At 46.2% G+C, this 13,203-nt stretch overlaps 1 protein-coding gene across 1 annotated transcript in view; it reads right to left on the bottom strand.

Moving 5' to 3' along the window:
- The window catches only part of LOC128715344 (titin), a 137,026-nt gene that overhangs the window by 33,196 nt on the left and 90,627 nt on the right, over positions 1-13,203 (bottom strand). The window contains exons 28-30 of the mRNA XM_053810227.1: positions 12,828-13,152; positions 12,155-12,229; positions 53-7,513 (exon numbers count right to left, since the gene is read on the bottom strand). Coding sequence (XP_053666202.1) covers positions 53-7,513; positions 12,155-12,229; positions 12,828-13,152 — 7,861 coding nt within the window. The remainder of the gene's footprint in view (positions 1-52; positions 7,514-12,154; positions 12,230-12,827; positions 13,153-13,203) is intronic.

Below are 13,203 nucleotides of genomic sequence, written 5' to 3'. Positions count from 1 at the left end.
AGCACAATAATAAATGGTATGTACGAAAGTAAATTTCCCTCCCAGTACTTACCCTTTGCTATCACAGGACGAGACTCCTCGTACGTGAGCAGAGCAGATTCTGTCAATCTTGCGAACCGTTGTTCTGGCTCTTGAGCAAGCTCAATCCGATCTGTGTACTCGTCGAGAGTCGTTTCGGAAACATTGACCGTTTGGTTAGTAATAAAGGTAACAGATGCACGTCTGCCAGACGCTACAAAGTCCACGGCGACGTCGCTCTGTTCATTACTAGCTACCTCTAAACATTCAGGTGCCTTCAAACCTTCCTCCACCGTCGCAGAGGCAAACTTACGTGGCTGCGTGGTCGCTTCGAGTAGCTGTGCCGTATCAGATGTGACTAGTTCAGATTGCAGGGGTGCAACTGTCATTTCGGTAAACTTCATGAACGCAGTTTGGGCCTCTGACTGTAGACTGAAATCAGTTCTTTCTAGCCCTTCACCTAGCACCATTTCGGTTGTAGTCGATACAAATAAATTGGATACCTTGCGTTGCGCCTGTTGAGCGGCGGTTTCCTTAGCCGTCGATAGTTTGCCGAATGAGTCCTGACTCACAGTTTCCGTGATGGAAGCCGCAGGAAGCTGTTCCGTGATATCGGGTTTAGCACTAGCCGCGGTCTCTTGGATTGGCGTTAAATCACTCAAAGCGACTGATACATCCACAGTGCTTTGAACGGGAAGCTCCAGTCCTTGCATATCGAGTACGGGATATTTTTTATTCATAGACAGCGTTGATGTCAGCTGTTCAGCTCCCTCGAAAACGGTTATCTGCTCTACGGTAGTCTGCAGCATTTGTTCTGCAGTCAAGGATGCTTCAACTGGTTTAGCATCGTCAAGCATAAACGAGTTCGGTTCCTGCAACGTCAATACTTGCTCCACAAGAAGTGATTTCTTGATTTCCTCATCCGCCAGTGCCTTAGCCGTTTGTTCAGTCAGCTCCAGATTTTGTTTGTACTCGGTTATGTCTTCCAAAACCATCGTCTCCATGATGGTCGTTTCATCGATGGTGTCGCTTTTGATTAATGCCTTCGATTTTGGTGTCTGGTCTCTCGGGACATCGGACACACTTTGAAGTGTTTCTACCTGTTGCACTGTTATGGACTTCATAGCATCACTCGGTACAAGTTTTGCTTTCTGACTGTCTACTTCTGTTAGATCAACGCCTTCCTTCGCTTTTTGTTCGGTGATCACTTCTGTTATGGTTACTCCAGTTATTGCATCCAAACTCGGTTCTGCGTGATGTTCTTCCGGAGCTAACCGATCTTGCTGTTGTCCTAAGTTGTCGTAGACCAACGTTTCACTTACAATTGTTTGTTCGAGTTGATCTTTGATTGTGGTCGCCTCCTGCTTTTGGCCAACCTTCGAAGATAGTTGTGGCGTGTCATGACTTACGTGGATTTCTTCTACTACAATCGATCTCAGTGGTTCTGCTCCGGAAAGGGCTTGAGCATGAACATCTTTGGCGAATGTTTTAATGTCGTAGCCTTCTTTTTCCTTCTGCTCAACAACTACCTCCATTACCTGCAGTTCAACATTCGGTAGAATGGCTGTTGTGGCAGTCTTTCCCGTAGGACGATCAGCAGGCACCATGTGTGTAATGTCTTCCAGTACTGTAGTTTCTGACCCGATCGTTTCTTGCAAGCTGTCCGTTTGTAGAGTAGCTGTTGCGGCAGGAATAATTGTACCTAGTTCGGCAAGGTCATCTGACAAATGTACCTCTTGTATTGCAATGGATTTAAGTAAACCGGCCGTAGTGGGATGAGCTGTGTAATCTTTCGCCATGGCTTGTACATCTAAGCCCTCTCGTTCCTTTTGCTCGATAATTATTTCAGTAACAACTAGTTCTTGAACCGGCTGCACATCAATGTTAGCTAGTCTTTGCTCTGGAGTCTGATCTGTTGGTTTCTCTGATAACATTTCGTAAACCATGGTTTCTTGTATCGTTTTCTGCTCATGTTCCGACTCATTTATCAATGCCCGATTCTCGGTGGGAATTGTGAATTCTTCCTTCATTTCACCGTGCATCTCGACGGGATGAATCTGTTCCACCGCAAGTGATTTGAGTATATGTGATGGAACAAGATGCGCCGAATAGCCGCTGGCAATTGCATGCACATCGAAACCCTCCGACTCTTTCTGCTCACTGACGACCTCCGTGACAATCAATTCTTCACGAGGCTGCATCGAGGTGGATGCCGTTTTGCTCTCTGGCACAGTTTGTAGTTCAAAACGGTCGGTTGCTTCGAGCACGACCTGTTCGGAAATGGACGTTTCTTGATGCTCGACGCTGCGCACGGTGGCAAGCGTGGTGGGTACCGTTTCTTTATCAGCAATATTCTCAGTTGCGTTTGAAAGGACAACTTCCTCGACAGTGATCGGCTTAAACGGTTCAGTGGGCACCGTTTTCGCCGACTGTTGTACTATTAAATCAGATATACTGTATCCATCCTTCTCCTTCTGCTCTGTGATCACTTCCGTTATCTGCAATTCCGTTAGACGTGGCAGTACGGTTTCCGCATATTTTTCCTCCGGTTGTGCCATTTGCTCAAGTGTGTCAACATTTTCCAGCACAACCGTTTCCGCAATGACACGTTCCTCTATCTCACCCGCGAGTGGTCTGGCATGAGATGTGTTTGGTGTTTCGAGAAATTGTTTCACATCATCTATGGCATGTGTTTCTTCAATGAGTGCTGATCGTAACGTGTGGGAAGGAACTTCTTTAGCATTGTAGTTGCTCGCGATCTGCTGTACATCGTACCCTTCCTGTTCTTTCTGCTCGGTAACGACTTCTGTTACGAGCAGCTCACTAATGGCTTCAATGTTAGAAGTAGCAGATTTGTGAATAGGTTTCTGTTGTTCATCAAGTTGGTCCAGACCCTCTAGTACTAACTGTTCCGTAGTGGTTTGTGATTCCAGCTGCTCTTTGCGTACGCTAGCTTTGAGAAGGACTGAGCGCAGTTCCTCGACGTCCTCTACAACGTCCGATGTCTGCACTTCTTCCACGATGACCGACTTCAGGGTATGCGATGGAAGTATTTTGACAACATGCTCTTGTGCGATATCGAGCACCGAGTAGCCTTCCTTTTCCTTCTGTTCCACCACTACCTCCGTCACAAGCAGTTCGCTCATAGGTGTTACGTTTGGTAGTGCTTGCTTTTCAGACGGAGTAAACTCCATCGTGTAGTTATCGATGGTTTCTAGCACAAGCGGTTGCCGCACTACAGTCTCCTCCAGTTTGTCGTCTGTGCAAGTGGCGGAAGAGGCTTCAGCTGTCTGCTCGTCTTGAAGCTTGTCAACGCGCTCTTCCGTCAGTGTTTCCTGAACAGTAACGGTTTTGAGTGAGTGCGTCGTTACCGATGTTGTTGCCGTGTGATCACGAGCCAGGTCAGCCACATTGTAACCTTCTCTTTCTTTTTGCTCGCTTACGATTTCGGTAACCACCAGCTCGGCGTTGGGTACGACTGAACGATCGGCAGACTTTGCTGCCGGTATCTCATCCACCGGCAGCTGCTGTGAACCTTCGTAGACGGTTGTTTCCTGTACTGTTGTCTGTTCGTACTGTTCGCTACGCACGGAAGCTGAACTGAGCATTTGCTGTGGAGACTTTAACTGTTCGATCGTGTCAGCTACCGAGACTTCTTCTATTGTGACCGTCTTCAGCGCATGTCCTGCGACAGGCATTGCCGTGTGATCTTGAGCAAGCTCTGCCACACTGAAGCCGTCACGCTCTTTTTGTGCTGCGTTAATTTCCGTAACTATTACTCCGATCTGCGGTTCGTACAAAGATTCGGCCGATTTAGGTGCGGGTTTCGGAGCCGCTTCCAATATTGGAGTTTCCTCAAAGGCAAATGTTTCGGATACGGTTGTTTGTTCCAGTTCGTCGCTATGGGTCGTTGCTTTCGTAACATTAGCAGCCGCGTCGCTCAGTTGGGATGCATCCTCACTGGTGATAGTTTCCTCCACGAGGACCGATTTGAACGAATGTGCCGGCACCTGTTTGGCAACATAATCCAGAGCGATATCCGCCACACTGAACCCTTCTCTCTCCTTCTGTTCTGCGACGGTTTCGCTAACAAGAAGTTCATTGATTGGAATAATCGTCAAATCGGCGCGTTTTTCCGTTGGTTTACCCTCTTCAACCATACCAGCAGTGGCTTCGTAAGGGATCGTTTCCGAAACCACCATTTGCTCGAGCTGATCGCTGCGGACGTTTGCCAGGCTTTCGACTGAAACGAGTTGCTCTATCTTATCAAGACTTTCAGACGCTTCAACCTGCTCAACTGTGACCGTTTTCAGCATGTGTGTTGGCATTGGCTGGGCGCGTGCATCGTTGGCCATCGGCTCGTCAACCTTTTCTTGTTCTTTCTGCTCGATCACCACTTCTGTTACCGTCAGCTCGGTATTTGGTACAAGTGCTGGAACTGCTTGGCGCATGGAGAATGTTTCTTGTTCGTACTGATGAACCCCTTCCAGGACCAGTTGTTCACTGACAATCTTCTCTTCTAATTCATCATGCTGCAATGTTGCAAGAGACTCTGCGATAACGGGTGCGACGATGTTCGCTACCGAATCGACCGTTTCGGTAGTTTCGACCTGTACGGATTTGAGGGTATGTGTCGGCACGGAACGAGCCGTGTGGTCTTTAGCTATTTCGGCCACATCGAAACCTTCCCGTTCGCGATCTTCCGCGACTACCTCGGTGATGGTGAGTTCAGAGCGAGGTTGGAGAAGTGCTTCCGCTTGTTTCTGCTCGGGTTTAGTATCCTCTGTAAGTTTGTTAACATCTTCTAGAACTAGCAGCTCCTGTACGGTAGTCTGCTCTAGCGAATCGCCAATCTTGATGATAGCCTCAGAAATGTGAGCCTCAGTAGTCTCCAGTGTATCGGCATGGCTAGATAGCTGCACTTCTTCGATGAGTACAGATTTGAGTGCTTCGGTTGGCACGGCTTTTGCCGAGCAATCTTTGGCGGGTGATATTGCCTCTTCCTGTTCGCGCTGCTCCGATATTATCTCTGTCACAGTTAATCCTTCGACAGGACGCTCAACGTTTGCAATGGCAGACTTTTGTGCGGGTGTATCCGGTGACGTGTACTGTACCGTACCTTCCAATACGATCGATTCAGATATAATGGTTTCTTCCAGTTCGTCACCCTTCACGCTAGCTCTGGTGGCGCCGTATGTCTGCTGAACATCCAAACGATCCACCCCTTCACTAGTAACCGTTTCCTCAACCAGAACCGTTTTGAGCAAGTGAGTTGGGATGGGTTTGAGCGTTTGATCCTTTGCCAACTCGTGCAGTTTACATTCATCACTCGCTATTTGCCCACTGATAACCTCCGTCACAATCAGTTCACTTGCCAAGCTGGGCAGCTGAAGTTCTGCAGTTTTCTCTTCCGGTTTCACTACTTCTTCCTGGGAACGAAGCGTTTCATAGATGGTCGTTTCAGAGACTATCTTCTCCTCGTGTTCACCAGAACGTACGACACGTGCCAGCTGAGATGATGGAGTGATTTGTTGTAAGTCACCCGCGGAAATGTTGGCTATTGTTTCCTCTATCAGCACCGACTTCAGACTGTCAGTGGGCGTTGGTTTTAGTACTTGATCGAGTGGCAAGGCCATGGGTTGGAAAGTGTATTCACGTTCTGCTGTTTCATGCTGCACAACTTCGAGTTGATGCTGAAGGTTAAGCTGCGTTTCAGCATAGACCGAGGGCATGAGCGTTTTGGCGGGTAGATCAGCTTCTTTTTCATTCGCTTCCACCGTGACAACGGTGTGTGACTGCACGGGAACAAAGCTGGCTGATGCTTGCTCTGACCGTTCCACAGCTTCCGGTGAGAATCGACCGGCAGTATCAGCTGTCTCTATTTCAGTGACTGCAAGATTCTCTATCGGTTCAAGCAGCGTGGCGGCAATAGCTTCGTTGGGCCGAGGAGCTCCCTGGTGCAGGGTTTCCTTCTCGTGGATAAACTGTAGCGTCGATTGACTTACCGGTTTGAGTGCGGTAAGCGTAGTCTGTGCCATTGCGGAATCCGTAACTTCGAACGGTGCCAGCGATGCTTCAGCCTCATTACTCAGCACTTTCGACACGGAGACACTCGTGCGCTCCAGGAACTCCACATTAGCCCGTTTATGCTCGAATGGCAGAGCCTGCAAGTCTTGAGTGGTGATATTGTCGTTAACCAGTTGCGTCGTGAGTTGGTTTTCGAACAACGCAACGGAACCGATCGCATGGTAGGAGCTTATTTTTGGTGTAGCCGAGAACTCAATCTCAGACTCTTCTACTTGTTGTGCCGTCACGGACAACGGCTCTTTAGTTAACAGCTGTACATCAGCCCATTGCTGTGGAGGTAAACGACCGGGTTGATAAGTGTCCTCCTTTTCCGGAGCGTTCATAACTTCGGTAGTGTAAGATTTTTGTTCGACAATAGCCGGACGTGCGCTTTCCGTAGGCACGACTAGCTCGGGGTAGTAGCGGCTTGGCGCGTCCTGCGTGATGGTCTCTTCAGTCAGAATGGACTCAGAAGGAAGTATCTGATAGTGCGGTTGCACGGCAGGTAGTTTCAGATGGCCGTCGAAAATTTCTTCCTTCTCGATACGACTTACTTCTGTTATTTGTAGCGATTCCTTCGACAGTACGTTGGAGTAAGCATGGCTGGGTGTCGGACGTTGCAGGACCGATAACTCTTGCTCGGACTGTGAAGACACGGTTTCTTGCACAATAGTTGCATCGTGCGTCAGAAGCTGCAACGTAGCGTTGCTAACATTCTCGATTGCTTTAACCAACACGGCTGTTGAATCTTGTGGCGTGGACTCACTGACAACAAGCGGTTGCACGGGTACAAAATCGGTAGTGGCTGATGCTTCCTGCGGCATTGCAATCACACCCTGGTCTAGTGAACTTTCCTGCGGACTCACCTCGGAAACCTGAACCGGCTCATTCAGCCCAAATAGCTTGTAATGCGGACTAGTCGCTAAACGCGTACTGTCCAATAGCATCGAGTCCGATTCTCGTTCGGACAAAAAGATCTCCTCAGTCACTAAAGCCGTTTCGGGTACAACCTTCACCGTAGCACTAGTGCCGACGGTAGAGTCAGGTTCGACTAGATTTGACACCTGGCTCAACACGGTCGATTCGCTCGTTACGGACGCTACTTCCAAAGGAAGGCTGTGCGTTTCCCGTGTAGGCGAAGTAAGAAAATCGGGGGCCAATTCCTCCACAACCTGCTCCTCGCTCGGCAGCACAGGCCGTAGCGGGTGCAGGGGTTGTCTACGACGTTGCTGCGATAGCCGCCTGCGTTCCTCGATTGATTCTTCGCTGTCGACAATCTCTGTCTCTTCTTCGTGTTTGTGCTGTTGCCTCCTGTCGGAGCGAAGTTTTTTGTGTTTTTTCTTCGTGACAGTGGTGTTGTTCGTGGTGATGGTGGTAATCGCAGTGTGGCTGCTAGTGCTACGAGCGTCTTCTCTGAGATCGGGTGTTTCTGTGGAATCATGCGAAGTTGGAACAATAGGATTCAATGGATTTATGCAGCAGAGCCGCGCAATGTATCGGACAATAAGTATGTTGACTATTCTAAACCAAACAGAACTGTAATATAATTCAGTGCAATTATGTGTGTTTGATCTCGGAAAAGTAGTATGATGTGTAAGAGTAGACACAGTACGTGTGTTGGTGCAAAACAGAGTGTTCAATTGAAGCCTACCGAGAGTAGGAGATGTACAACGTGAAGTAAAGACAGAGTTTGTGAAAGATAGCTGATTATAGAGACAGAAACGAAAATTGTAGAAAAAAAGACGACAGATCGAGAAGAAACGAGAAAATGTTTAATTTCGTGCAGTGCAAGTACCACTACAAAGTTCGATCCAATTGAGACAGAGATAGTGAAGAGGCTTCGCAACTAACTCATTCACATTATCATTAGGCAAGGCAAGACAGAACAGCCATTCCGGTGATCCTTATGAATCGGATGCGCAGGCTTACGTTGGTTCGTATAGCACGACTAGAAACTAGTGTTTGAAGACTATGGCGAACAGGCGTTTACTGATTATAGGGCGCTAACCATAGTGTCATTCCCCAACGAGCATCAGCGTAATGGGTTGGCATTTGGGCCACCCTTGCAATGCACCAGCTAGTAGAACAGGCAGAGTATAGACGGAGGCGAAGAACGTAAAACGATAGACGCTGAAACAAACATTCCAAAACATTCCATCAACACTATTCTACTTTGGCCGAGGAAAGACAGACTTAAAGGTACATTGGCATTCCAAACTAGTAGCTTCGACAGAGGTGCAGATTGATTTCTAACCATAGGATGCAATCATTTTTGAGGGGTTTGAAACTGCTAGTAAAGTTAAATAGTAACTTGTACTTACGGGTAAACGGTTTGTGGTCCAGTTCGATGCGTGTCACGTTCTATCAAATAACACTATAAAAGAAGCATTGCATTTAAGGTTAAAGCTAAACAAAAAGCCATCAAAACAATGAAATTGCAAAGTTTGAAGCAAGTTAAAGTTGCAGAAGACGGTATACGCGGGTAGCATTTTATTACATCCGTCATAAAGCAGCTCGCTCAGGGTGATGAGATCTTTCTACGGTTTAAGAGATACCAGGAACGATCCATACGTCGTGTCTTTATTTTAGGTAAAGAGACGCTTTATTCCTTAGCTGAAGTTGAGCGACGCATATTACAGCTCTTTAAAGCAAAACACACATCGCAATATCTGCAACTACTCTAGGTAAGTTCTGTATACATTCTGTTCTAATTGAGTGCGAAATAATCATCTTGCTTTCTAAATAACGAGGAAAATGTAAAAAAGTAACGAACGATCACTACTAATATACTAGCTTTCGGAGAGGTAGCTCGAAGCAGGAAGAAAAGATGTACAAGAAGTAGATAGACAGAGTTGGAGTAGGCGTTGGCCCCGGATGGGCCATAAGTTCTGCAAGCAAGCGGGCACAGGCAGGGCGGGCACACGAGTTGGCGGTTGGCAACACACAACACAATACAAGTGAGGAAAGAAGAGTAGGGCGAGCACAGGGGAAGGCGAAAGGGACGTTATGATTGCAAACCTTTGATGTCCAATTCCTTCATCGTTCGGACGGTAGTCTCTGCAGATTGACCGTGGAGAGACATGAGCGGTGACGAAGGTGGCATAAGGACGTTGTTCGGAAGTTCATGCGACAGTTGCGAGAGCAGGTTGTTAAAGTGTTCGCAGCAAATAGAATGGCGCCCGTTGACAAAGTTAGACCAACGGATTTTGCAGAAGAAAAAATAAATAGAATAACACGTAATTAGCATAGACCGTACTGGGAGAGTTGATGTGGGTATAAACAATTACCAGTCGTGCGCACTTCACTCGACGAAATCAAGCGCGTTTCTTCGTGTTTCTAGAATTGAAAAGATAGTATAAGCATAGCAGATCGCACGATCAAAGTTGTGTGAGGTATTGGAAAACAATAAGGATCAGGACGGAATTGGGCAATGTTAGTTTTGCGGGAGCTTCAATGAGCAGAGCCATTGCTAGTAGGTTGGAAGGAAAAATATTGGCGTCGATTAGCGCACCTCGAATGCTGATTCCGTTTTCCATTCCTGCACGACAAAATCGTCCGGAGAGAAGTGAGCGATGATCTCCTCCACACTCGCGTGGTTCACCTCGATCATGCGCATGAATGCACGGAAGCCGGCCGTAGCAGCCAGCTGCGTTTCGTCCATATCGGTTTCGGTGAGGATCTCCGTGACGATGTTGGCGTATCCTTCGCGTTCGAGCAGCAGTACCATCGCCGACTGTGATTCTGGCTTCTGCAGAGCTGGGAAGTGGCTTGCCTGATAGAAGCTGGTAATCTCACTGACTGTTACACCGTGCTTCACCATGAAGGCAATCGTGGCAAGTTCGCGCAGTGGTGCTTCACCCGGTCCAAACTCACTAGCCTTGAGATTGGTGAGGATTTCCTTAACCTCGACCGAGTTTTTCACACTCTCTACATCGGAAACGTCAAGCTTCTCGTGAATGACCATTCGTTCGATCTCCTGAACCGTTTCGGTGGTTACAATCTCCTCGACCAGTGTTTCCACGTGCTCCTTAAACTTCACCGTCGCACGGTCTTTGGTGAGCTTCACATCCTGCGTCATCTCAGAGGTGGTGCTCGTTGTCAGCGTGGTTGTCGATTCCGAGCTAAACTTGATTTTTTCCTTCAAGGATGCTTCCATTTCCTGCTTGACAATCTCTTCGATCAACTGAGACTCTTTCTGTTTACGCTTTTCGTCGCGCTTCTTGCGCTTTTCAGCCTTCGCACGGCGCTCTTCCTCGGTTTCCTCGACTACCAGCTCGATCTTGTCATTCACTTTGCCGTTCTTAATGCCAGCACGACTACCACGTCTCGGACTGCGTGCTGCATCCAGTTCGGCTTTCTCATCGTCCGACAACGTTGGAACAATGCTTTCGATCAGCTTAGCGATGGATTCAGTTGTACCGGCCTCGTTCATGGCCTTACATTTGTAAAAGCCAAAGTCGGACACCTCCACCGGATAGATGGTGAGCGTGGAAGTGTTTTCACTCGTGCGAATCTTTGTTCGATCGTTCGCTATGATGATCTTTCCATTACGGTACCACAGTATATCTAGAATATTAGAAACCAGTGAGTTCGAGGTACACACTTTCTATATTCCCATATGTTGTTCAAGTTGTGTTTTCATTCGTCGAAGTGATTTCTATTGTTGACGGTTCATGCTTTCCTGTGTCACTGTTTCCTTCTTGTGGTGCGGTATACTTTAAATCATGCGAATTAAACTTCTGAGATTTGTTTTTTTTTTGCAAACAAACCCTTAAAAATTCGTACGATATTAAGAACACCGTGCGTTTATTTGAACGTGTGACTTGAGTTGGGCTGGATATTTGCATGGTTTCTGTATTTACTGGTGTAAACAAAGAATGTTTCATTTGTTCGATTGAATGTCTCGTTGCGTGTCCAGCTACTTGTGTGGCTGTATGTAATTGATTATCATCTGTATCGATTCTGTTGTTATATTGTATTCATGTTATGAAATGCGCAGTGAAGAAACGATTGCCCTACCTGGCTTAGGATTGCCCGCGAAGTGACACTCGAAGAAGCCCTTCTCGGCAAGCATGGCGCGTGAATCTTTGATCTCAACCGAGTACGATGGCGTAGAATAAGAGGCTGAAATATTGTTTGTTACGCAATTTGCATAGCAGCAAGGCAAGAAATGCAGAGCAGGAAAGGTATTGATTAATAACTAGAAGCTTACACCGATAGAACGTCTTGGGCGTGGCTAAGAATGAATGCGCGGTTGCTATGAATTTACGGTTGCACCAAGTTTCAGTAGCTAGTGCAGGTGAAAAGTGTACTATGTGCTATACTCACCTGTCAGTGTATGCCTTGATGAGTAGTGTACGCTCATGGACGAAAAAGGATGAACAAGTGTTCTTGTTGGTGGGTGAACTCAGCTAACTACGTATACTATTTATACAAGTATTTACATTATAACACTAATTACGGCATGCATCATCAAAGTTACTAGTGAAACAGACATCGAACAGCAAAGCATGCATCTTTGGCTATTTTTCATCTAGTAGGCGGACTGTCACGACAGTACGCTTCCAACTGCAGAAACTCTTCCAACTCTTCGGTGCTACTTTCTGCGTGTGAAAGAAGGTTTAAACGGTGTTAGTAAACGAAAACAACATCAACATTACAAAAAGCAACGTTAGAAGTTGTTGCACACTCGTAAAGTGTTAGTGAAACTTATCAGGTATTTCAAAACATTAAAAGTTACGTTTCATTCGACAAAAAAACGATACAAGAGCATAAACTCGATCAGAACAACATCAAAACCAGAGTGTAATAAAATTTGACAATAGCTTTCACACGATACACAAAAAACACATGCAGTCTACTAGAAGCATAGTTGAAGCATATAGTAATAGATTATGGTGGCTTCAACTGGTAGATTGTGGTGATCGTTAACCGATCGATGGTGAATAAGTGATTTTGAAATTGTGCATGATTGTGATGGTGAAATAAATTTTGACAAAACTGATCCAAGTATACTGCGACGTTTCGTAGTGATGCGAAATACGTCCGTTTTGGTAGGGAGATGTTTTACCTTGGAGTGCCTCCTTCAGTTCTTCCATATGTTGTACCCATTCCGGTTTGCGATACGCTTTGGTTCCGACAATTTCTGCAAGCGTACAAGAGATTAAATATTAGTCCCTTGCAGTGATGTGCTCAGGTAAGTACCCAGTGTATGATACTGTGGAAATAGACTATCATGAAGTATTGTTTTATTGATCTTGCAGTGGTGTGAGTGCGGTTTGGAATGAGTTTTAAAATACTGTCTCTAGAATATGACGCATGTAGTAGATATAGTAAGTGATAGATATAGTTCGGTAGTGTTTTATTTGATTATGTTGACGTGGAAGATTTTTTCCGGGATTTATAGGAGTAATAGGAGGAATAAAAAAACGGGGGATTTAAATAGAAAATAAATAAAGAGAGAAAATTGAAATTAATGCATACAGTTCATTCGTAAGTACTACTAAAAGCTGTAAAAGAAGAAATAGAGATAAATCAGAGAAAATTAGAGCATGTTAGAGAAGTGAAAGCAGCCTAAAGAATTCCAGACATAAGCCAGAACTCTTATTTACACAGCCTACTAGAATCATAAAAGAGACAAAAGCGATATTAGTGAAGCATATCTACAGTATCCACCAACACCAATAAACAAGGATGGTGGGATTTTCCTTGAACCGTGTGCCACACACGAGCAAAATAAGTACCTTCCACTACCAGTTCAGCAGTTGTCATCGCCACTCCGAGTGCGTTATGTGCTTCGAACGTAATTTGTCCAGAGTCATCCGGGTAGATATCGTTGATGATGAGTATGGAGGTTCCATCATCAAAGTTCTCAATTTGAAACTCCTCCGATGGAATAATCTCCTCGCCCGCCTTTAGCCAACGAATCTGAGGCTTCGGATGGGCTAATACTTTCACCTCTAGCTTAGTCAACTCGCGTTCCTGCGTGTGTATGATCGTGGGCAGTTGTTTCACAATCTGCGGCGCATACTCGATCGGTTCCGCATACTCTTCGAGTGTTGAAATAGACTGAAAGGCGTAGGAAAGGCAAGAGTTAGCATTACAAACGAATTGGTTGTT

Source organism: Anopheles marshallii, chromosome 3, assembly GCF_943734725.1.
Source record: "Anopheles marshallii chromosome 3, idAnoMarsDA_429_01, whole genome shotgun sequence".
Lineage (NCBI taxonomy): Eukaryota > Metazoa > Arthropoda > Insecta > Diptera > Culicidae > Anopheles > Anopheles marshallii.
This window is presented reverse-complemented; position numbering and strand designations above follow the sequence as displayed.